This window comes from Callithrix jacchus, chromosome 4 (assembly GCF_049354715.1).
Source record: "Callithrix jacchus isolate 240 chromosome 4, calJac240_pri, whole genome shotgun sequence".
NCBI classification, from domain to species: domain Eukaryota; kingdom Metazoa; phylum Chordata; class Mammalia; order Primates; family Cebidae; genus Callithrix; species Callithrix jacchus.
In genome coordinates this window covers 150,605,134-150,629,858 of record NC_133505.1, presented here as the reverse complement: position 1 = coordinate 150,629,858, position 24,725 = coordinate 150,605,134, and the positions used below count along the sequence as shown (strand labels likewise).

The 24,725-nt window shown below is 40.5% G+C and overlaps 1 protein-coding gene across 4 annotated transcripts; it reads right to left on the bottom strand.

The window, feature by feature from the left end:
- Positions 1–112: 112 nt before the first annotated feature.
- On the bottom strand, positions 113–14,549 carry LTV1 (LTV1 ribosome biogenesis factor). Of its 4 annotated transcripts, none has more exons than XM_035296896.3 (11): positions 14,216–14,549; positions 13,243–13,374; positions 11,306–11,479; positions 7,676–7,763; positions 6,079–6,229; positions 5,545–5,800; positions 3,253–3,380; positions 1,597–1,736; positions 1,024–1,076; positions 638–838; positions 113–512 (listed from the first exon to the last, which is right to left on the bottom strand). In XM_035296896.3, the coding sequence occupies exons 1-11, from the start codon at positions 14,270–14,272 to the stop codon at positions 402–404; spliced, it is 1,491 nt and encodes a 496-aa protein (XP_035152787.2). In that variant the 5' UTR covers positions 14,273–14,549; the 3' UTR covers positions 113–401. The 4 variants fall into 4 exon arrangements, with proteins under 4 accessions (XP_035152787.2, XP_035152788.2, XP_002747125.3 ...); XM_035296897.3 differs by having other exon boundaries at positions 11,315–11,479; XM_002747079.6 differs by having other exon boundaries at positions 14,373–14,549.
- Positions 14,550–24,725: the final 10,176 nt, after the last annotated feature.

Sequence of the window (24,725 nt, the reverse complement as noted above, 5' to 3'; positions counted from 1 at the left end):
AGCAAATTAAACCATGTAATTCCTGACAAGGCGTGGAGAGGATTCAAAGAAATATTTGAAAACATCTGTAAAAAACAACTATGACAACCATACAAATAAATGAATACACCAATTCAAGTTATGAAGATATTTTCCTTTAATTTATCCAAACATTTCACATTCATGAAGTCATTTATTTCAGAGCAGATGTAAGCTTATAATCCAAAAATTAAAATATTACAGTATTTCCAAGACAGTTGGCAGGGAACACTTGCTAGTATAAAAATAATACAAATACTGTATTTTCCTCTTATCTGCCAGTAAAAAGGGCAAAGCAGTTTTGTCTTTCTGAAGACTCTAGTTAATTATTAAACATAATGAAGTGTCCCTAATAAAGTGCCTTACCCTATAAGCTCCACTGTCTACAGCTTTAGACCCTCAACATTCTTCTTCAAGTTCAGGAGCTCCTTTTCTTGCCTTCTTTTCTCCAGTTTAAATGCTAATTTGTTAGCTTTCTTCTCCACTCTTCGTTCCTGTTATAAGTACAAGAATAATATTATTCATATCTTTAGTCTGATACACACTGCTTTTACAAAATTTCTCTAACTTGACCTCCACCAGTTTTTTGTAAATCTCACATTTGAAAAATATATTTTACCTTGCGCTCTTCTTTTACAGCTTGCTTTCTTGCTCTTTTTTCTTCTTTGCTCTCATTTTTAGAACGTGGCTGGGTTGATACTTTAGGAAGATCACTGCCATTAATCATCTGTATTCGTTCAGCTTGCTTTGCTGTGAGCCCTTTCTTTGGTAAGATATTGAGAGGAATTCCTGTTTTAGAAGATATTCGAATTTGTTTGGGCTGAAATGCGAATAAAATGGCACTAGAGTTATTTCTCATTCCTATTAAAAAACAGCTCATTAATGACATATGGTTGGTGTTTTTCCTAATATCACTGCTAGCCACAAAGATAAAAGTTACTGTGCAAAAATGTGCACTCTATTTTTTATGCATTGCATCCTTCCAAATAGCACACTAGGACTTACCTTTGGTTGATACTTGATAAGCTGTGGATGGTTATATAAATTTGAGTATGTACCTAAACAAACAAATAAAACATATATCAATAAGCACACTTTCAGTTCCACAAAACATTAGTGAATTCCTACTATATTTCTGACCTTGTGTTTTCATAGTGCAAAATAACACCGGAGTCTCTGATTGATGTTTTATTAATTGCTTACAACTCAGTACTAGAATATAAAATATATATATATGAGACATAGTTTCACTCTTGTTGCCCAAGTTGGAGTGCATTGGTGTGATCTTGGCTCACTGCAACCTCTGCCTCTTGGGTTCAAGCTATTCTCCTGCCTCAGCCTCCCGAGTAGCTAGGATTACAGGTGCTGGCTACCATGCCCAGCTAAGTTTTTGTATTTTTAGTAGAGACAGGAGTTTCACTATGTTGGTCATGCTGGTCTCAAACTCCTGACATCAGGTGATCCACCCACCTTGGCCTCCCAAAGTACTGGGATTATAGGCATGAGCCATCGTGCTCAGCCTAAAGTTGATATACTTAAATACTTTAAAAATAACTATCATAAAGTGAATATACTTACTACAAATAGATTCACAATCCCACTTCTCTTTGGCTTCTTCAAGGACTACAGTAATCATCTCTTCCTCCTCAGACTCATCAAGCTCATTCATTGGCAGGTCTTGATCCTCCAAAGGTTCAAGGGTATTCAATTTTATACAACTTTCGGTTGAGTTTTAAAAGTGAAGAACGAGAAGGGGGAAAAGTGACCTATTATTATACCATGTCACTAAAACTGCAATTTTTAGCTGTGGAAAAACCCAATGTTTTAAAGGCACATAGTCCAGTGTCTCATCTATCATCTTCTGTCAAACTCTGTACTACCCAGCCCTGCCTCTTCCCCACAGTGAGTTTTGGACATTCACTGGCTGTGTCTTTTCAAGGCAGCTTCCTAAGAAAACAGGTTTTTAAAGCCTAAAAAAGCATAATTCATCTGTCTCCCCAAAGTATTCAAATACTTTATTCAAACTATATAGCTCCTTGTCCTGCTATGGGATCTATATATTATAGTGATTATGGAACGTCATACCTTTCAAGCAGATCTGAACACTTCCTCAGCTTCTCTCAAAGAGAGTCACCTTGATGTGGATGCTGATTTGCCAAAATAACCGGCTGATCAGTTCTGCTAATCTAGCTGGAGAAACAAATTCTTATCTTTTCGCAAGACATAAATACCTACTTCTCAGAACACCTGGCATTTCAGAAAGATGAAAAGCGTATATACTTGGAATAATTCTTAATTCTTCAGCCCTAAACACTAGAAACACCATCTTATTTTCCAAGTGGAATGTGTCCTTATATTTCTTTTTTTTTTTGAAATGGAATCTTGCCCTGCCACCCAGGCTAGAGTACAGTGGTGCTATCTCAGCTCACTGTAACCTCTGCTTTCCAGGTTCAAGCGATTCTCCTGCCTCAGCCTTCCAAGTCGCTGAGATTACAGGTGTGTGCCACCATGCCCAGCCTGTCCTTGTTATTTCACACTCTAATAATACTCATTCTTCTATCAAAACTTTTAAGCAAAATAAATAAAAGTAAAAAAAAAATTAAAAACCGGCCAGGCGCAGGGGCTCACACCTATAATCTCAGGCCTTTGGGAGGCCAAGGTGGGCATATTACATGAGGTCAAGAGTTCAAGACCAGCCTGGCCAACATGTTGGAACCTCATTTCTACTGATACGAACATTAGCTGGGTGTGGCAGCATGCGCCTGTAATCCCAGCTGCTCAGGAGGCTGAGGCAGGAGAAACACCTGAACCTGGGAGGCGGAGGTTGCAGGTGAGCCAAGATCGCCCCACTGCACTCCAGCCCAGACAACAGAGCAGAGTCCGTTTCAAAAAATAAAAATAAAATAAGAAGCTGAACACACATTCTACCGCGACTCTTCTGAAGTCAAAGATACAAAGAACATGGCTCCTCATATATTCCTATTACGTTCTACTTCAGAACGCCAATACCAAAATGCAGGCAAAAGAGATGAACTATATATGAACCAAAGTTTATGGAAAATGTACCACTTTCTTTTTTCCCCCTCCTATTTTCCTTTTCTTTTTCACTTTTTCGTTTTCTTAATATGGATTTTGAGTAGGTGGATTTTTTCCTCAATTCGGTTATACTATGGACCTTTCTTTGGAGTTTTTTTTTTATAGAGCAGTTAAACAAGGAAAGAAAAGTCACTGTACTTCTCTGCCTTCTCTTTGTAGTAGTCATTCAAAACTTCCTGTAAGCGATTGCTGTCCACTTGAATAGAACCTTCCAATTCTGCATTATCCAGAGCTCCAATTTCATCATCATCATATTGCTCATAAAACTTGAATAAAAACAGAGAAAAGATACCATGAAAAGCAAATGTACTAATACTACACATTTTTTTACAATAACTTTATTATTATATAAGCACTATCAAAATTACCATTAAAATATTGGTAGGGATTTAATGCGACAATCGGATGTGGAAGATATTTCTGCTCAGTACTTTAAGACTTACATTTAGACTAAAAATAGGCTCCCATTTGACATGTAAATGAAAGGCATGATTCCACTCAACTTGGAGAACAAAATGCTAGGCACAGATTACGCCAGAACATTTTTGAAGATCTTTTTCTTTTTTGTTAATCATCACACTGTCTCCCAGCTTGGAGTACAGTGGCACAATTGCAGTTCACTACAGCCTTAAACTCTCAGGCTCAAGTGATTCTCCCACCTCAGCCCCTCCATCAGCTGGGACCCCAGGCACATGCCACCACACCAGGCTATTATTTTTTGTTTTTAATAGAAACAGGATCTGCGTTGCCCAAGATGGTCTCAAACTTCTGGGCTCAAGTGATCCACCTGCTTCAGCCTTCCACAGTTCTGGGATTATAGGCATGAGCCACCATGCCTAGCCTGAAGACATTTTCAAATTCCTTGGCTATGAAAACTAAAAGACTGTGCAACTGAAAAATCTCCCACTAATCTATAAACTTCATTCTTATTTAGACAATAATTACTATATCACGCAAATGCTGCTGACACTGTTAAGCTGTGACAAAGAGTAAATAGGGGTGATGTATCTCTTGAAGAGTGAGATTTGTAGCAACAGTTTGCTTCTCCCTCAAGAGAAGGAAAATACTATTTGGTCAGAAGGTAGCGAAGTAAGAACCTTTATTTTAGATTCACCTTGAAGAAAACGATTCCTTCATCCATTTATCATTTATGGAACACTTTAAACTTCTACTAGATGCCAAGACACCACTTTAGGCTCTGGGATATATCCACGAGCAAAACACAAAATATCTCTGCCCTTGAGGAATTCACATTCTAATCTGAGACAAATCTATATATGACATACATAATAAAGACGCACATTAGAGATGATGTTAGATGTTATGTGCTACAGAACAACAGCATAGGTGGCATTAAGAACCTGTGTAAGTAGGCTACAGGTTGGGATTATAAACAAACCCTGGAGCGAATCTGTTACAACAGAACCAAATATACAGGAAATGAAAATTCAAGCTTTCAAAAGCATCTTATACTCTATTTCCATTCTGTTCCTTAGTGTTAGTTATGTCTGGACACTCCAGGTGAGAAATGGAAAGAAATGGAATTTTGTTTGTGCTCCATCAGGCCGATACTTCAGAAATACAGCATCTTATAGACTACTGTTGGAGAAGTTCAGAATCAGGATGTCAGAACTCCAAGAGGAAAATAAGAGCATGTGATCTGCCAATCCTTTTGACCTATACATGTTCTTTCAGAATCAAAACTAGGGTGATTGACCTCATAGAATGTGTAAAGGGAAAACAACAGTAACTAGGGTATTCTTGTGCTCTGTTTTAATAAAGAGACACGCTGTTTCCAACACTCATAAGTTTTAGCTTTGGGTCCCAATCTCTCTCTTTAAATAAAAACAAAAAAACAAGGCACACAGCAAGGCGCCTAACACCTACTTAGCTTGGGAGGGAATCAGCTGACTCGGCCAGAGATGTCCAGCTTCCAGATCAGCCTCAACCCGCTCGGCTTCATCAAGATCCTCAAGTGGACTGCTTCTATCTTTACCTTTGCCACTTGTGGGGGTTTTAAGGGCCAAATAGAAACTTAAGTGAGTTGTCTACCACAGTTACTGAGAATAAAACAATTACAGCTACTTTTGGTTATCCATTCAGGTTGAATTAGGTATCCCTTGAGCCACCTCCAGGTATAAACGTGTGATGTAAATTGGAAAAGTCACCTCCTCATAGGCGATTACTCATTTCCTGCAGAGTTCTATGCTTCCTTTGGAGTCTTTGTGCTCCTGTACTGCAAAGCTGCCCTTCTGCTTTATGTTGGCTAGACAAACCTATAGCTGGGTAGCTATAAACTTCCTGTGATTGACTGTGTTGTTGCCATTATTTTGTGACTGGTAAGCACTTCAACCTGGGCTAAAGCTGACAGGTATTAAAAAAAAATTACCATAAGACAGTACTAAAACATCCTTTATTTGGGGCCCTTACCTTCTCAAACCTCTCATCGTGTAGAGTCAGCTGTTCGTTTCTCCTCATGACCGAGGAAGTCATCGAATACTCTGTGAAGCGACTTTTCGTTTCTTCATTCCAGAACAAGTGATCTGCTATAGCTCCATGAGTTTTTCCAGGCACAGACACATCATCTTCATCTGATAAGGGGCCTGTAGAGTCATAGTCATCATCGCTATCTCCCTTCTTATCATCTACATCTTCCCACTCACTGTCATCTTCATTCGCAGATTTCCTAAAGTAAAGGTCAGAAATTACCTACCAAAACAACTTAAAAAGTAACAGAACAAAACCACTTTACACAAGTAAAGATATTTCAGGAAGAGTTCTGGTCTAGGCAGAAAGAGTGAAGGTGTTTGACCAATCTGGTTTGGTAGGAAAAGCAATGAATCTCACATTTTCTGCTCTAAAATACGGAAGTCTCAGATTAAATGCTCTTGAAGGTCTCTTCCAATTACTACATTCTATGGTTACCATCCCACTGAAGCAGTAACACTTAGGTTTGAAACAAACCACACATAGTGTATATCCATTCCCTCTTCCTCTCCTATTGGCTTATTGGCCTGAAGGATAAAGTCCTCTTCAAGCAGGTTATCTGGATTTTTAAAGTCAAAATCATCATCAAGAGCTGCAACAATGTCAGGATCAAAATCCAGTCGAGGTCCTAGAAGGAAAACAAAAATTAAGCAATAATTCCCAAGATAGCAACAATTCATTTACAACATAAGGACCTATGACAGTAAGATTCTGTTTATATATTGAGGATAAAAGAATGATTAAGAATAAAGAGTGATCATTCCAAGACAAACAAAAGGAAAAAAATGTTGCCTCTCCTTTTGATATCCAGTGTAAAAATATCCTTCCATTATAGATCTATAATGTTAAACTTTGTCTAGCATAATTCAAAGCTTTTGTCTGCAGGAAGAAACTGGGCTTTAAATTAACTTGTTAAAAGTAACTCAAATGAACAATTTGTAAACTGTTATATTTTTAGTCTTTTCTGATAATGAGATTTTAATAAACACCTACCTCTTTCTCCACATATGTTCTTTCATCTATAAAAATACTAGGCTGACTCTGGACACACTGCTCTGCTCCACAAGGAACAGAAAATGAAAAAAACAAAAACAAACAAGAAAAAGAGAGTTCAAGAAAAACTTGACTGGCCTCCAACACCCTCTGCTACAGTCAATGCTTAACCCTCCAGTCTCATTTCTTTTTAGTCCATACCCTTCCTTCTGGGCATGCTAAAGTGTGTAAAGTTACCTATACTCATGCTCTCTTGCTTCTTCTCCCCACCCCACCCCCTCCTTCTTCTACCTGCCTTTTACTTAAGAAACAAACTAGATATCACCTCCTTTAGAAAGCCTTGCTCAACTCCGTGAGGCTGGGTGTATGCTCCTTACCCCACTAGTATTATCCAAATATGCTGTAATTTATCATTTATGGTTTATTTTTCCCAAATGAGGTAAAGTCTTTAGGTCAGAGACTATGCTTTATTCTGTTTTAACCCAAGGCCCTGCCACACAGTGGCAACTCAAAAAATCTGTAGAATCAATTAATTAATGAATGCCAAAGGGCAAGTGTTAGTTAATAATTAAAGCAACTTTGGAGAAAATACCAACACCACTTCTATGAACTTTTGTGTTTGTTCTGAAATACAATGTTAGCACTAAATATTAAAAATAAAAACTTCCCCCAACATATGTGTAGATGGCAAAATGAACTTTTATAAAAATACCTGTATGCTCTTGGGAGAAATTTTGAAAGATGACAGATTATTTTTTAAAATTATACTTGAAGTAATGAATAATGAATACCACTATTTTTGTAAGGGGTTAGGTGAAGGTTACAATGCCCCTACTAGATTACCAAGAATAGTTTCCCCACTCTCTTCTCCAAACAGGAACTCAAAATATGTAAGAATTTGATGGTAGGAATACAAAAAAACAAAGGTCACACTCATCCCTTCCTAATAGTCGCTGATCTGAATTCCAGACATATTTCAATTGCTTCAATACTTTACTGGGGATAGAAAAGTGTTACATCATTTCTTTATGTTTTGCAAAATACGTTTATCTACATGAAAAGACAAAGGAATTAAACATACCCGAAACTGGAGCTGCTTTATTTAACAATCCAACATCTTCTTCAAACTCTGAAGCAAACACTGATGAAGGCAACTTAATTCCAGTGCTCTTGAAAAAGAAATTGCACACTGGTTAGGTTTATTTGGAAATACTTCTGAACTAGTGCACTGGGTTGAAGTCCCCCCAAAATCAATTTCCATCCAGAACCTCAGACTGTGACCATAGTTGAAACAGGGTCCCCTCAACTATAATAAGATGAGGTCTCACTGGATCATGGCCCTGTTGCAGGGCCACAGGAGGACAGAGACTCACAGGGGAGAATGCCATGCGCAGATAAAAGCAAACTGGAGTGAGACCTCTATAAGGCAAGGAACTCCAAGGAATGACCACTGGTAACCTTTGGAGGTTAGGAATGAGCCATGCAACAGCTTCCCTCTAAGCCCCAAGAGAAAAGCCAACCCTGCTGATACCATAATTTCAAACTTCTGACCTCCAGAACCACGAGGGAATAAATTTCTGTTGTTTTAAGTCACCTAGTTTATGGTAATTTGTTACTGCAGTCCTAGGGAACTGTTACAACTACATTCGGTGTTCTCTCACCTGTTTTCCAGGTTATACGTATGTTAAACAAGGATATTCCATCATCAACTCAAAAGCAACTCTGTAATGCATCATGACACTTTCTCTAGTAGATTATTCCATTTATCCCTCAGATTTCATGAGGTATCACCATATTTTAGCAAAAGAACTAAAACTAAGAAAGTTTAAATGGGCTGCCTGCCTCAGAATGATCAGTAAGTGAGGTTCTGGGATTCAACTCCCGGAGTTTCATAACAAACTCCGGGAGTTTCAAACAAAATTAAACTTTTTCCTCTTAAACTAGAGATAACATCCTTATCTCCAGTGATAGCATAGCCCTTCTATGAATTGGCTATCTTAAATCCTTGGGTGGTTACAAATCATTTTTCTGTCCTGTGTCCCCTTGAAATCTCTATTATATACAGTGATTTCACTCCATTCTTTTGGGCATCATCTCATTTATAGTTAACCAAGACATAAATGACTGCGACCACTCATATAGCTAGTCTATACTTAGTGCAACCTTCATACCCACTGCTAGATTAAGTCCCTTTAATGGTTTCATCATGTGACCTTCCTGAATTTCTAACAGGTCTCAATTTTTCACTCTGTATTTAATGCCCTGGTTTTCAAGGTCCTATAAAATCAATACCTACTCTATGTATCCAAATTTCTCAGTTACTCTATATGACCATGCAAATCAAGTCCATTCCTCGGTCTTGCAATAATGGGAAACACTTTACTTGGCACACATGCCTGACACTGAACCACACTGCTGGCTGTCTCGGCACCCTGACTGAAAATGTTCCTTCTCCTGTCAACAGTACCCTCCGCCTGGTGGTCAGCTTGGTTCCTACCCTCCTGCATAAGCCCTTTCTGATCACTGTCCTAGAACTTCCCTTTGTGTGAACTTCTTCACATGCACGCTGCAATCTACTTAAACATGTGCTAGCCTATATTCTCTGACTGGTTCTTAGGCCTTAGTTTCCTCTCCTCAGCCAAACAGTTGATAACATGAGGACAACCACCATGTGTTATCTATCTCTGTGCACCTCACCATCTGCCCTATCCTCAGTCCAGGAAGAGGCACAAAGCTGGAATGTGCATGCTCACTGGCCACCGAGAAACTTCTCTGAATTTGACGCCTCTGAGGAGCATGAAAAAGGCTACATATGGCAGTGTTCCCACAGCAAGATGATATGGCTTCCAAAATGAGTTTCTCAGTAGCATAAACATGGGCAAAGATATTTTCTGTAGAGTATATTTTTAAGAAAACCGCTTTACTAAGACATAATTCACATATAAATCACCTATTTAAAGTATACAATTCAATGGTTTTTAAGTATATTTCATCATTAACTACTTAAAATTGTGGTAAAATCGACATAGTCTTTTAGGTTTTATTTAAAAGGTACCCTTTGTGATAATTATCCTTAGAAGTTTGGGATTAAACACAAGGTCGGCTTGTGTTAAATGAACTTAGCTTTGTGAGAAATTTTTCAAATCTTGAAAAGTAGTCAAAGAATCAGATACGTGATTAGAGTCTAGATGAATTATTATTGTTACTTTTTTAGATGAGTGCTGTGATGTTATTGGTTGCAGTAGTTCTCAACTCTAGGGAGTTTGCCCAGCTACTTTCTACCATGGCAGCACTCTTTCTTTCATGTGAAAACAGGGCCTGCTCAAGCATCAATCATTGCTATATTGCCTTTTACACTGTCTTACACTGTTTCTAGGGGTTATTTGTTATTTCTAATCTATTTGAATTTGGTGGTGTGTTGCAAAAACTGAAGTAAAAAAGTACATGGGACTAATCCCTATTTTTTCATAGCTCTACAGAAAACCAACAGCACTTTTGTTTTTAAATATAATTCAGTTGTTCCTGTGAACATCACTGAAGTGTCCATTTAAGAACCTTATCCTGTTAAAAAGCCATTAGTGATTGCTTTTACTCAAAATGACTTAAGGATTAAAAGTTAGTCTTGTATTGGTCAATACAATCCAGCCAGGCAAGGCTTTACTAAGAATTTTCTCCCTTAGATAAACAAGTTGAGCCACTATGGAACCCCTCCTCTCTCTCAATAGGTTATAGAAGGAAGTGAGCCAATAAGACAATAATAAAGCCTTGGAGAAGGAATAAAGGAGCTGGTTCTCTATGACACATGTGGTGGGATTTGGGGCCTTACTAAAGAGCCACAACCTAGTCAGTGAATGAGCTGCTGCAGTTCGCTTTCTTTGGGTTGATATCTTAAAACCTAACCCTTCTGAGTCTCCTTAAGCAATAAGCTGTTGCCTGTAAGACCTATAATCACATCTTCCCCAAGGAAAGGAATGCCTAGACCATGACACAATTGTGGAATGAGGAGAAGGGTAAACTGGTGCCCTTTCTATCTCTTTCCTTTTGCTCATAAACATAATAATGAATGTCTCCTTTTTAAAAAGTGCTAGTGATATAAAAGTTTCCCACAGGGGAATTTACTCTGCATCAAATTAAAAATAAGGTCACGGAGGCATACAACAGAGGCATTCTTAATATAAACAGGGGAGGAAACAGAACTTAGACTAACAGCACTAATTTCACATAAACATGTACTATCATTTGTCCTGAAAGAGAAGGTATTAAAGTAGAACAAACATTTGTTTACAAGACAGGACTGGTATTATCATCCGCTCATTCTGTTCTCGCTTATGGGTAGCCTGCTCATGGGCACAAAAGTGTTAAAGATCTGAATACTCCACAGAAGTTAAGTTCCATCTTAGAACAGAGTTTATGACCCTGAAACAGTTATGTTGTTAACATAACTGTTAGAATGTCAGCAGCTTTTCTTCTATTGAAAAGTGCTGTCTAACATGGCCATGTCTATCAATCAAAAGAAACCTGACACCAGAGAAGAGGTGACCTATTCTCTCCTGATGGTATACATGTGCATATACATACATTATTTTAAGTGGAAGCATGGTCTATCTTTGTGCTCTTCATACTGACACCATTTCTTGCCCCAAACAGTTATCTTGATTTAAAAATGATTTCTTCACCTCATTCCCACACTGAAATTACTGAAAAGCCTTACTGGAATTACCAGCGTTTCTTCTTTCTCCTCTCTCCTGTTGTGTGCACTGAAGGTCCTTGAAGGAATGAGCTCTGAGGCCCCAGATGGTTCCTTCAGGTGCTGCAGGTAGTCATAGTTATCATCAAAGAATGCTCTATACTTCCTCTGTTCTGCTTGCCTTTCTTCATTGCTTATCTATAAACAAAATGGAATCAGTATGTCTTCGAAGTATAAGGTATGGGAATATTCCAATGAGTATAGCTTTCCAAGTAGGAGGCAGATGGCACATGAACATTTTGGCTGATAGTAAAAAGACAAAGAATTGTGGACAAACTCAGGAAATGTACAGCTTCAAAACCAGAGTGGTACACAACATTACAATGGAATGAAAACATTCATGCTTTTAAAAGGGCAATAAAAATAAATAACAATTGCTCCTTCCACTAGACATTTCTGTGCAACATTTCAAGTCAAGATATAGACATATACACACAATTTATTTTATCAACTATTTGGAGGGTTATAAGAAAAGACTTGGGGAGGCCAGGCACAGTGGCTCATGCCTATAATCCCAGCACTTTGGGAGGCTGAGGCAGGAGTATCACTTGAGCCCAGAATTCAAGACCAGCCCAGCCTAAATAGTGAGACCTCGTTTCTACAAAACAATTTTAAAAATTAGCCAGGCCTGGTGGCGTGTGCTTGTAGTACAAACCTGGAGGATAAAGTGGGAGGATCACTTAAGCCCAAGAAGTATAAGTTGCAGTGAGCTGAGATGGAGCCACTCTGCATGCCACCATGGGCAACAGAATGAGACCCTGTCTCATAAAAAAAAAAAAAAAGAAGAAAGAAAGAAAAAAAGATTTGGGCTGGGCGCGGTGGCTCAAGCCTGTAATCCTAGCACTTTGGGAGGCTGAGGTGGGTGGATCACGAGGTCAAGAGATCGAGACCATCCAGGTCAACATCATGAAACCCCGTCTCTACTAAAAATACAAAAAATTAGCTGGGCGTAGTGGCACACGCTTGTAATCCCAGCTACTCGGGAGGCTGAGGCAGGAGAATTGCCTGAACCCAGGAGGTGGAGGTTGCGGTGAGCCGAGATCGTGCCATTGCACTCCAGCCTGGGTAACAAGAGCGAAAACTCCGTCTCAAAAAAAAAAAAAGGAAAAAAGAAAAAAAAGATTTGGGTGCCTTGAAAGGTTAAGTACAATTTATTGTATTTATATGTTAAACCCTCTCAACATACAACAAAACTGACTTTACTGAAAGCTAAACATGGCCCATGTCCCCAACACTGTTTCATAATACGTACACTTAGTAAGTACTGTCCAACATTAAGTCAATCTTTTCGAGGCTTCCTTGCAAAGTTCCCTGAGCTAACCCAAGAGCTCAGATATTTTACATTTCCTAAGATGAGCAACCAGGAGGCAAAATGCAATTTGTGGTTATGAAATGGCAGGATCTTAGAGAAAGCACAGTTTGAGCATTCACTGGTGCCCTAGATAACATGAGGCTACATTGTAGCTGGTGTTTTGGTAAATATTAACCATTATTTTACAAAATTTGTTCCTTTAAAATCTCAAAGATCTTTGTCTTCCCAATCAAAAAAACATGAATGTCATTTATGTTATTTATAATGTTATGTTCCCAATCAAAACATGAAAAATCAGCAAATGTACTGAAAATTAACTTATAGATTCTTTCCCAGAATATCTGTTATCTGAAAATAACAGCTGGCTAACAATTTATTAAAAACTATTAACATAGCTGGGCGTGGTGACTTATGCCTGTAATCACAGCATTTTTGGAAGTCAAGCTGGGAGGACTGCTCAGGAGTTTGAGACCAGGCTGGGCAACATGGCAAGACTCTTTCTCTATTAATTTAAAAAAAAAAGAAAGAAAGAAAAAAGAAACTATTAATAGTCTACCTATAAACTGACTGGGTAAAGAACAGGACCTACTTTTCGTGTGGGCAACAGAACCCTCTGGGGTGCAGTCTCATCTGCTGCTAAAGGATCTCGTTGGCTCCGGTGGACCAAGTGAAAAGACACAGCTTTCTTCTTCTCTATAAAGGGCTTTTTCTTCCTGTGAGGCTTCAAAGGAACAAAATCACAACAATTAATTAAAACAGAACAAAACGATGGAGAATAACTCCACAGTCCACAAACGCATCTTTAGTACTCATGTTAAAGATAAATACTTTTTAAAAATCTACACTTCCAGGGAAGGTAACATCAGCTGTGTTCTGTAGAATCCATACTTAGCCTTCATTCAACAAATATTCCTTGAGCACCTACTCTGTGTCAGACCTTGTTATGGAAACTGGGAATACAGAATTGGGAACGTCGGATAAAGTCCCTGTTCTTAGCAAGAAAATCAAGATAATTTCAGGTGGAGAAAATATAAGACAGTGATGTGAAAATGACTTAAGAGCTACTTTAGACTGGCTGCTCAGGGAAGGCCCCCGGCAGACTGAACCAGAATGAGAGGAAGCCCGCCACAACATGATTTGGAGTAGACAGCTCCACGTAGGGTATCTACCAACCAGTAAATAAAATCAGGACACAAACAGCTAAATTTAATAAGATCCATCATCTCTTTCTACATTCTTGTTTCGCTATTCAATTTTGATTCTCCAAACTGTGAAACCAATTAAATGGCTTTACTTTGGGCGCAACCTTATACTCTCCCACAAGTTTCCTTTCTCAGAGCAAACAGACAGGCAGACACCTGCCACTCCAACGCCACTGAGGGAGACCAGCAGCTCCCTCTGCTCGACCCCAAGAAGCAGAGGGTGGCTCGTCTGTGTGTGCAGTCGCCAGCTTTTAGTTAACCGAAAGCGCGCAGGGCTGCAAGATCCCAGGGGCCATTCTCCTCTCCGGGTCACATCCCTGGGAGGCTCGGCGGTAGCAGAATATAACTAGCAAAGAATACCCGGGGTGGTGAGCATGGCCCATTCCGGGGTACTGTGCTGCAAGCAACCTCTGGCATGATCCAGACCCAGGCCGCAGTAGTCAAGGCATTACCGGAACCAGCCCTGCCTCTGCAAAACCACAGCGCCCGGCCGCCGAGGCAAACTAGGTTTGCTCACCATGCTGCAGCCGCGCGACGCTCACCCTCAACAGGGGCGGCGATGATACCCTCGCAGTCCGGCGGGGATACCAAGGCCCAGCTTCTAGAGGGCCGGGTCTCTAGGTCTCACCACACGTGCGACTCCAGGACCCGGCGAAAACTTCACGCAGCCCCGGCAGTGGAAATGGACCAATCCGAGGAGCTGATGGGTCGCAATCGGAAGTTACGTACTAGCTGCATCTCCACTATCGCGAGAAGCTACTGGGAGGTGGGGCTACTTCGGCTTCCACCCACTGGCGGGCTGTACTCTTCCAGCCTTTAGTCTCCCTCTCGGGAAAGAGAGTCGCGCGGTTTCCTAGCGTTGAAGTGCAGAAGGGGGTTTCTGCTTGTGGAGGAACCCCCTCTTATAGCTCCCTCTACGGAGACTAGAGGGGACTAATCTAGCATCTCCGTTGACCTGTGTCCCTTACCTATTCCCAACCATAACAGAAAGCCGGGGACACGGAAGGGAGGCGGGCACCCGGCTGGGGTCGCCAGGTTTCAGGTTTCCCCTCCTGGCTGGGGCGGGGTCGGTTGCCGTGACAACGGAGGCCGAGGCCTTTATAGACTGCACCAGACTTGATCCATTTTTATTTCCCACCGTTTCAGGAAGTGCTTTCATCTGCCCTGTTAACCAAACCCTCGAGACTCTGTTGACTGTAGAGGCATTTGAGCTAATAAATTATATTCAGGAATCTCTGGTGTTTGAGGCCGGGCGCGGTGGCTCACACCTGTGATCCCAGCACTTCGGCAATCACCTGAGGTTGGGAGAGACCGGCCTAACCAATATGGAGAAACCCCGCCTCTACTAAAAATACCAAATTAGCCCGGCGTGGTGGCGTATGCCTGTAATCCCAGCTACTCGGGAGGCTGAGGCAGGAGAATCGCTGGAACCCAGGAGGCGGAGGTTGCGGTGAGCCGAGATCGCGTCATTTCACTGCAGCCTGGGCAACAAGAGCGAAACTCAGTCTTAAAAAAAAAAAAAAATAGCATCTCTGGTGTTTGAATGTCAACTCTCTCCCACTGTTTAAATGAATAGGCTATAAGCATGCATTCTTAGGGAGATTTCAGGTTGGTGCTGGCACACTCACATAGCTTTTCTTGGACAAAAGTGTGTGGTAAATGCACTCACTTTCATCAGCAGATTTTTTTTTCAAATTTGTTTCCCCGCTACCCCATTCCCAGTTTCTGGTGTCCTCTCAATGAATGAGTTAACTTGGATTGTATCTTTATGTCCTAGTCATTGCCACTGTATTTGTGGAGTATTATTCTTTTATTACAGTAAAAATTATAGAAATAGGTTAGGACCATAAAGCTTGTCTTGGGGATATTGCTTTGAAACAGAGATAATACATAGCACTCTTATGTGCCAGAGGTTCATTGTTATTATTTGTTATATACAATTAAGGTTTTATTTCCGTTCAGTCAGTTCTATTTACTGTATCCTCACGGGCTAGAATAGGGCCTGATGCATAGGGCATATATGCTCAATATGTATTTATTTAAATAAAGTAATGTCTGGTACTTTATCTGAATCATCTCATTTCATCCTGACCGCAACATTATGGAAGAGATACAATTATCTTCAGCATCTTACCAATTCTAAAAACGAGGCATGAGAAATACAAATTAAATACTAAGTCCCCTGGCGGACTGAAGGGACCCCCTCCTGGCCCCGGCTGACTGAAGGGACCCTCTCTTGGCAAAGGGGACCCAGAGTAACCTTGAAAACTGAGTTTTTGCTTCGCCTTGTTATATTCCTTTCCTCACTAACCAGGGCCTATCAGCCTTTTCTACCCTAAGGGGAAAACAGAAGCCAACCCTTTCAAAAGACTCCACCACTGATAACAGCCTGATGCTGCCCCTCCTTTTTTGCCTAAGAGACCAACCACTACGGAGTGGGTCTGGCCAACCTACAGAGCATGTCCAGTAAGGGTATTATTGGCCTCTACTTCACCTTTTGACATCAGGCACTGAAAACTCTTCAGATCACGCTGATGCCCCCATTTTTTGTACCTGGGACCCATGAAGGTGCAATGAAGTTCAACTGCACGTGCACGTTTTTCCTTTCGTAAACATCCTGATTCCTCCTATAGCATATTAAATATGTATATTCTGCCATTCTGTCCCCTTTCACTTTGCCCCTCCCTCAGAATGTATGTTTTTGGCTTCAGGCTGGAGACTATGCTTCTGAGCCTGTCAGAAGGGCCACCCTGCAGCCTGCAACCCTTATACGCCTCATCATTCTTCAGTTCAAAAGCATAAGAAAGTTACCTTCTGATATGGTTTGGCTGTGTCCCCATCCAAATCTCACCTTGAATTGTAGCTCTTGTAATTCCCATGTGTTGTGGGAGGGACCCGGTGAGAGATAATTGAATCATGGGGGGCCGTTTCCCCCATACTGTTCTCATGGTAGTGAATAAGTCTGACGAGATCTGATGGTTTTATAAGGGGATCCCCTTTGACTTGGCTCTCATTCTCTTTTGCCTGACACCAAAAAAGACATGTCATTTGTCTTCCACTGTGATTGTGAGGCCTCCCCAGCCAGATGGAACTCTGAGTCCATTAAATCTCTTTTTCTTTATAATTTACCCAGTCTCGGGCATGCTTTATCAGCAGTGTGAGAATAGACTATACACTTTCTTAAGATCATATTACTAGTAAATGGCAGGGAAGGAATTTGAACCTAAGTAGCTGGACTAGAGCCTGGCCACCTAATAATATTGCTTGTTTGGTTTGTTTTCTTCTGATTAATATTCTGCTTTTTTGTTGTTGTTGTTCTTCCTGAGACAGGATCTCGCTCTGTCACTCAGGCTGGAGTGCAGTGGTGTGAACATGGCTCACTGAAGCCTCAACCTCCTGGGCTCAAGCAATCCTCTCACCTCAGCTTCCTGAGTAGCTGTGACCACAGGTGTGTGCCACTATGCCCGGCCAATTATTTTGTTTTTCATAGTGATAGGGATCTCACTGTATTTCCCAGAGTACTCTTGAACTCCTGGACTCAAGTGAGCCTCTCACCTCAGCCTTCCAAAGTGTTGGGATTACAGGCCACGGTGGCCAGCCTGCTTGCTTTATATATTTATCATTCTAAACACTAAACAGATGGTGCTGAGCACTTTTTATTCCTGATGTCTAATTCCCTCAGTAAGCCAATGAAGTACAATTAGATGACACTAAACCAATCCTGCAGATATGAAAACTGAGGTTCAGAGAATTGAAGTTATTTACTTAAGGTCACACAGTAAGTAGAAAAGTCTAGAAGTGTAGTCCATCAGGCTGGTTTAGGAAGCCCATACCCTTATCCATATACTACTATACTACCTCTCTGAGGCAGTCAACCTGCAGATTCTGTTCATCCTACTTTCTAAATATCCACACATATCACTTTGTTACTCATTTTATCAAATTTATCATTTTAAACTCAAATCAAGCCACTTCCCTGTATAAAATCCTTGGATGGGCCAGGTACAGTAGCTCACAACTGTAATCCCAGCACTTTGGGAGGTCTGGAGCTCAAGACCAGCCTGGCCAACATGGCAAAACCCTATCTCTACTAAAAAATACAAAAATTAGCTGGGCATGGTGGCACACACCTGTAGTCCCAGCTACTCGGGAGTTTGAAGCAGGAGAATCGCTCATACCCAGGAGGCAGAGGGTGCAGTGAGTCGAGATCCTGCCACTGCACTCCAGCCTGGGCAACAGAGCAAGACCCCATTTCAGGAAAAAAAAAAATCCCTTGATGTCTACCCTTTGGCTTCAGGATAAACTATTTTGCAGAGCAAACAAGATTTTATGTTTTCCGGTCTCTAGCCATCAGTTTAACATCCCGTCTCATTATTCTCCCACTTTCCACTCATGATCCAGCCCTATCAAACTGTGTGCAGTTACCTGAAAGACATTGGCTCTTTCCTGCCTGTCTAAAAGGCTCTTTCTTTCTCTCCTCTCCTTGTTTACCAAGTCCTAGTTTAGCCATCTGTTTCTTCTGGCTCAACCCAAGTCTAGCTGAAGCCAAGTTGACCCAAAAGGGGCGGTAGGGGAATTCCTGTGATGGACTGCCCCAAACCATCCGGAGATGGGGCTGGACAGAATTCCAAAGAAAGAAGCATTAAATGCCGGGGAGATCAGGCCAAAGCATTTATTAGAGAACTTACATACAGAGTCCTTAAGTGAACAGGGCGGAAAGAGATGTTTCTATGTATGTATGTCAGCAATGAGAAGTTGGGTTATGGAATTCATGAGGGTTTAGGGAATTTGGCTTAGGGCTGGAGCTAGTTTCTATGTGTTTAGTAACATACAGTCCAAAACATTTATTAGAGAACTTACATACAGAGTGCTTAAGTGGACAGGGCGGAAAGTGATGTTTCTACGGAGGTATGTCAGCAATGAGAAGTTGGGTTATGGAGTTCGTGAGGGTTTAGGGAATTTGGCTTAGGGCTGGGGCTAGTTTCTATGTGTTTAGTAACATACTTTGATCTTTCAGTGTTTGATGCAGTAACCTACACAACTTTATCAGTGCCTGGGAATGTTCAAGGCCCAGGCTTAAGTGCAACCCTACAGGGGAATAAAAACCCCACGCAGCTGGCCAGGTCACAGAGTGGTCAAGGCGCTCTATGTTAGGACACAGAAAGAAAGTGGGGGGCTTTGGGGGACCCTGCACCATCTCTGCCTCTAAGAAACATTTTCATAGTCTTCAAAACTGGGGGTCATCCCAAGTGTTCTCACTGTATCCTGTACACACTACTGTACTCAGTCATGCTGAATTGTAAATTCTTATTTTTATCTATTTCTAGAACCAGACTGCTGTAACCTACTCGAAAGCAAGGATCCTTGTCTTGCTGACTTGACTTGAGCCTAGCACATTTAAGGCTCAATAATAATTACACTGTTTCAAGTGCTTTACATACATTTACTCATCAAATCCTTACAGCAGGATTTCATATCATGGTTCTCATATATAAAGCGAGCACATGTTAAAGATTTTATTTTACACATGATTAATGAAGGAACCAGTAAGATGTTACAGTTACTTCAAAGGACAATCTGAAGAACAGAAACATTTTTAGAGCAGGAATATTGTGAAGAATGGGCAAATGGAGACCCAACTTACTTCTTCCACAATGAGGGAGGGGAGTGAGTTGAATCTCTACTGGACAGAATTTACGTAGATGTTTAGAGACAAGAACTGTTTTGCATGCCTGTCAGCTTTCTGAAATTTACAATGTTGTAAAATAGCTCAAAGATAAGGAAAGGCGCAGAACCCTCATAAAGTCAGAATCACCAGGATGTACTTGGCTATACAATGCATCATTTCTCACGGAAGCATACATTTTCGCCTGCAAAACTGACTGATGACAGTGGTATGCATTGTTTACTAGCTGCAATTAGCATCTTGCATTTGTTTCATTCTTATTATGCAACTTGAGGCAAGTGGATTTCAGTTTACTTACCTGAATGTAAAATGGGAATGATATTATTAATACTTACCTTCCAGAGTTGTCGGATTAAATGAGAGGATGGATATGAAGTACTTGGACCTGTGCTTGACTTTTAGTAAGCACTTGATGAGCGTGAGCTACTGTCCTCTTCTCAGCTGAATATAGTTATTCACCTCACTGCATTGTACTTCAGGATGATCGTCTCTTGAACAGTCTAGGATTTGTCAGGGAACACGAGCTTTGCTTCAAATCAGGTTCACTTCAGGAGAATCTTCAGTGTCTAGAATTCAGTCAGAGGACATGGGCTTTGCTTCAAATCAGGTTCACTTCATGAGAATCTGTTTGCTTGCACATTGAACCAACTCTTGCTTCCCTGGATCTGATTATTTTGCTTTCCCTAAACTTCTGGTAGATTTTAGGTCCTTTATGGTACATTCTTAAATTTCAAATCTTTTACTTGCTTATGGTCACTAGCAATTGTATGTTCTTTAAAATTCTTTTTAATCGCACAATCCTTTTATATTGTTTGGCTTTTTGTTTACTGACCCTTGTTCTTAGACTCAGAAGTATATACATTGGGCCAGGCATAGTGGCTTATGCCTATAATCCCAGCACTTTGGGAGGACAAGATGGGAGAATCACTTGAGCCCAGGAGTTCAAGACCAGCCTGGGCAACAAAGTGAGACCTACAGGTTCGAGCCAGCACACCCAGCCCATGCATACATTTAACTCATGAATTTATGCTTTTGGCATATGGGAAATAAGATTTGCCATCATCACTATTGAGGGAGATTGGCGATTCTGCCTGCCATTGGATCAGAGAGCATATACTCAGAATGTGGGTGATATAAGACATTAATCAACTATTTTCTGTGCAATCAGATTGTACAGTGTCCAGTCAATCACTCTGTTCCCTGTATTTCTTTTTTTTTTTTTTTTTGAGACAGAGTTTCGCTCCTGTTACCCAGGCTGGAGTGCAATGGCGCTATCTCGGCTCTCCGCAACCTCCGCCTCCTGTGTTCAGGCAATTCTCCTGCCTCAGCCTCCTGAGTAGCTGTGATTACAGGCGTACGCCACCATGCCCAGCTAATTTTTTGTATTTTTAGTAGAGACAGGGTTTCACCATGTTGACCAGGATGGTCTCGATCTCTTGACCTCGTGATCCACCTACCTCGGCCTCCCAAAGTGCTGGGATTACAGGCTTGAGCCACCGTGCCCAGCCTGTTCCCTGTATTTCTTATAGAGTGAACATCTCACTGTGCTGAATGTAATTCTTAGGCTTTAAAGGCAAGATTATATACATATATATGTTGTTATATTTAGGATATAGTAGTTAAATATAAACTAACTTCGACTGTGCCAAATTAAAGAATCAGCCACCTATTCCAATGTTGAAGTAAATACAGGCTGTGTTAAACTTATCGAGATAATATGTTTGTATATAGTTTTTGGGGTAATATAAGGCATTTTCAAATATAATTTTTGCTTGACGACTTACCCCTACATAATGTGGTATTCCATTTTATTTAAAGTTAAGCTGACCAGTAAAACTCATTGAATATAAGACAAACAAACATCCTAAGCACTTAGATGATGAGTGAATGATTTGATTTTGCAGCCTTGGAGACAAAACCAGGCAATGAGAAAATAGTTTATTAGATTTTTATTGTGGTAATTTTTTCATAGTCTTAAGCTGCATTGTCTGTTGAAGAGGTTTGCCCACTTCCACAGCTTCCATTACATGTGCTGCTGATTCTCAGCCTCCTATCTGTAGCCCAGACATTCTTCCTGACTTTCAGACTCATATATCCAACTGACTTCTGTACATCTATCCACATGTGGATGTCCCAACAGAAGTCAATTCAAATTGAATTGCGTTTCCAAAATTGAATGCCTCCCCTTTGTACACCTCCTATGCTCTCTTGCTCTTCCTTGCCCTCCACTCTAGCCTTACATCAGCTTCACTTCGGCTGTTTTCTATTTCCCTAAGTGGCATCGGCACTATCTGCTCAAGCCAGCCACTTGATGATACCACCAAGTAGGTATCATCTTAACTTTTCCATCTCTATTTTCCCTATGGAACAATCATTTCTACTTCATAACTGTCCTTTGAATCTGTCTATGTCTCTTCATTCCAACAGTTAATACCTAGGTTGGGGCCACTATTGTCTCCCAGCAAGATTACAGCAGTTTATGGTCACCATGCTTCCAGTATTGCCTCCTCCAATCCAATCCATTCCTCCATTCCAATCCACTATGGCCGGGATGATTAGGTCAAATCTGATGATGTTACCCCTGAGCTTAAAATACTTTGGTACATCTCTGTTGTCTCAAGGATAAATTGTAAATTCTTTGACAAGGATTAAAAGGACCCTCAAGATTTAGCCTTCATCTACCTCTTTAGTCTCATTACAGCTTCCATGTTTGGCTCAGCTTTAATACTTAATTGTGTTATTCTGAACACAACTATAGAGTTCTGGTCTCAGGAACAAATCTAGATGAGACATTGGTATGGGATAAATGTACAATCTAATTAGATGTCATGGCTGGGTGTGGTGGCTTGTGCCTGTAATCCCAATATTTTGGGAGGCCAAAGAGGAAGGATCTCTTGAGGCTAGGAGTTTGAGACCAGCCTGGGCAATCTAGTGAGACCTCTGTCTCTATAAAAAAAGATTTTAAAAAATTAAATAAAATCACACATTTAAACCAATTGTGTCTCGTTTGACAGAATATGGAAAAAAAATGTAAAATTTCAAGTAGGCCAGGAAAAGATTGTTGAAGGAAATTAACTTCAGCTGGAGAGTTTCTTCTACTTTTCTACATCTTGTTTTCTTTTTTCTTTCAGAGAAAGGGTCTGACTCTGTCACCCAGGCTAGAGTGCAGTGTGGTGATCATAGCTCACTGCACCCTTGACCAACTATGCTCAAGCAATCTCCCTGCCTCAGCCTCCTGGGTGGCTGGGACTATAGTTACACCACCAGGCTTGGCTAACCTTTTTTTATTATTTGTAGAGTCAAGGTCTTGCTATGTTGCCCAGACTGGTCTCAAACTTCTGGACTCAGGCAATCCTCCTGCTTTGGCCTCACAAACCACCACATTTATAGGTATAGGTATGAACCACTGTGGTAGCCAAACTTCCTTCTACCTATCAGACAAAGAACTTTTTAGGATGTAGTTTGAATCAGGTATAACAAAACCAATTCTTTCTAAAGGCTGTGGATTTGGAAACCTTCTAACAAAATAAGGATTGAAAAATGGTTCTGGTTATGTCCTTGTGGTTGATGTAGGTTCCTCCCAGACATATATAACACTTGGGATGCATTTATCAGTCATGAATTTTTTTTCCATTAAGCAAATAGTGAATTGTCAATCTAGTAATCAGTTTGCCTGAGGTTTTAAAATCTGCTTTTCTTAGTGTCTGTTTCTACAAGCCTTGAAATTACATATAGATATTAAATCAAAATAATACTTTTGTGTTATATTTTATAATTATTAAGACAATCTATATGTACTTGGTATTAAAGCACTAACAATTTTTTTAAAAACTGGAATATTGTAGAAACGAATTTATTAGCCCTGCAATTTCAATTTCAACTATGTAACTAATTTTAGACTTGTAAAATTAAAAAGTTTAAGAACATTTCTACATTTGTAAATAATACTGAAATGTCTAAGAAAAATTGATTTATTGCATATACAATGCATTAGATTTAAAAAGTGTTGTTAAATGTTTGTCATAGTCACATTTGGTCATTTGAAATGATTACAGAGAAAATAAAATCTGCCAAATTTATATATGCTATTTCAAGACAAACTTAAAGGGGCTATAATGCAATAGCTGGAGAAGACATTTGGGTTGTTCCTGGAAGGATGAGTCGGATATTAACACATAAAGAACTCTAGTTGGAGGGAATGACTTAAACAAAATTGTGATGTGTAAAGACTGCATCACATATTTGGGGAACAATGAGTTTCATTTGATTTGGTCCAAGCATGGAATAAAGGGAGTGTAATCTGGAACTCTGGTCTGTGATTAGACTCTAGATGCTCTTTTCTCTTTCTTTCTTTTCTTTTTGTTTTTTTTTTTTGAGACAGAGTCTCGCTCTGCAGTGGCACGATCTCAGCTCACTGCAACCTCTACCTCTCAGGTTCAAGCAATTCTTGTGCCTCAGCCTCCTAAGTAGCTGAGACTACAGGTGCATGCTACCACACCTAGCTAATTTTTGTGTTTTTAGTAGAGATAGAGTTTCATCATGTTGTCCCAGCTGGACTTGAACTCCTGAGCTCAAGTGAACCACTGGCCTTGGGCTCCCAAAATGCTGGGATTACGGGGTTGAGCCACTGTTCCTGGCCTTAACTACAGCTCTTGAGGGCAAGATTAAAGCACCTGGAAGTTGTTCAGCAGGTAGAGGGAATTCCCTGGACAATTCTAAGCAGGAATGATATAAGAGTGTGCTTTAAGAAGACTAATGCCATCCAGGCGCAGTGGCTAATGCCAGTGATCCCAGCACCTTGGGAGGTTGAGGTGGGAGGATTTCTCGAGTTCAGGAGTTCAAAACTAGCCTGGACAACATAGTGAGCCATAGCTCTACAAAAAATACACACACACAAAAAGCAAAAAATAAAATTAGCCAGGCATGGTGGAGCATGCCTGTAGTCCCAGCTATTTGGGAGGCTGAGGCAAGAGGATGGCTTGAGCGTATGAGTTCCCGGATGCAGTGAGCCATGACTGTGCCACTGCACACCAGCCTGGGTGACAGAGCAAGGCCCTGTCTCCAAAAAAAAAAAACAAAAACAAAAACAAAAAAAACCCCAAAAACACACACAGAAATACAAGGACCAACTGTGGGAAAAGATGACTTGTAGATTTGTAGTTCAGTTTGCTGCATGAAGAATTA

Excerpts from the sequence above, each read along its gene's own strand:
- LTV1 (XM_035296896.3), bottom strand. The coding sequence starts at position 14,272 with ATGCCAGAGGTTGCTTGCAGCACAGTACCCCGGAATGGGCCATGCTCA. Across the intron at positions 7,764-11,305 it reads AAGAAACGCTGGTAATTCCA|AGCACTGGAATTAAGTTGCC; the intron begins GTAAGGCTTTTC and ends TTCTTTTTCAAG. Across the intron at positions 1,737-3,252 it reads TACAAAGAGAAGGCAGAGAA|TTGTATAAAATTGAATACCC; the intron begins GTACAGTGACTT and ends CTCAACCGAAAG.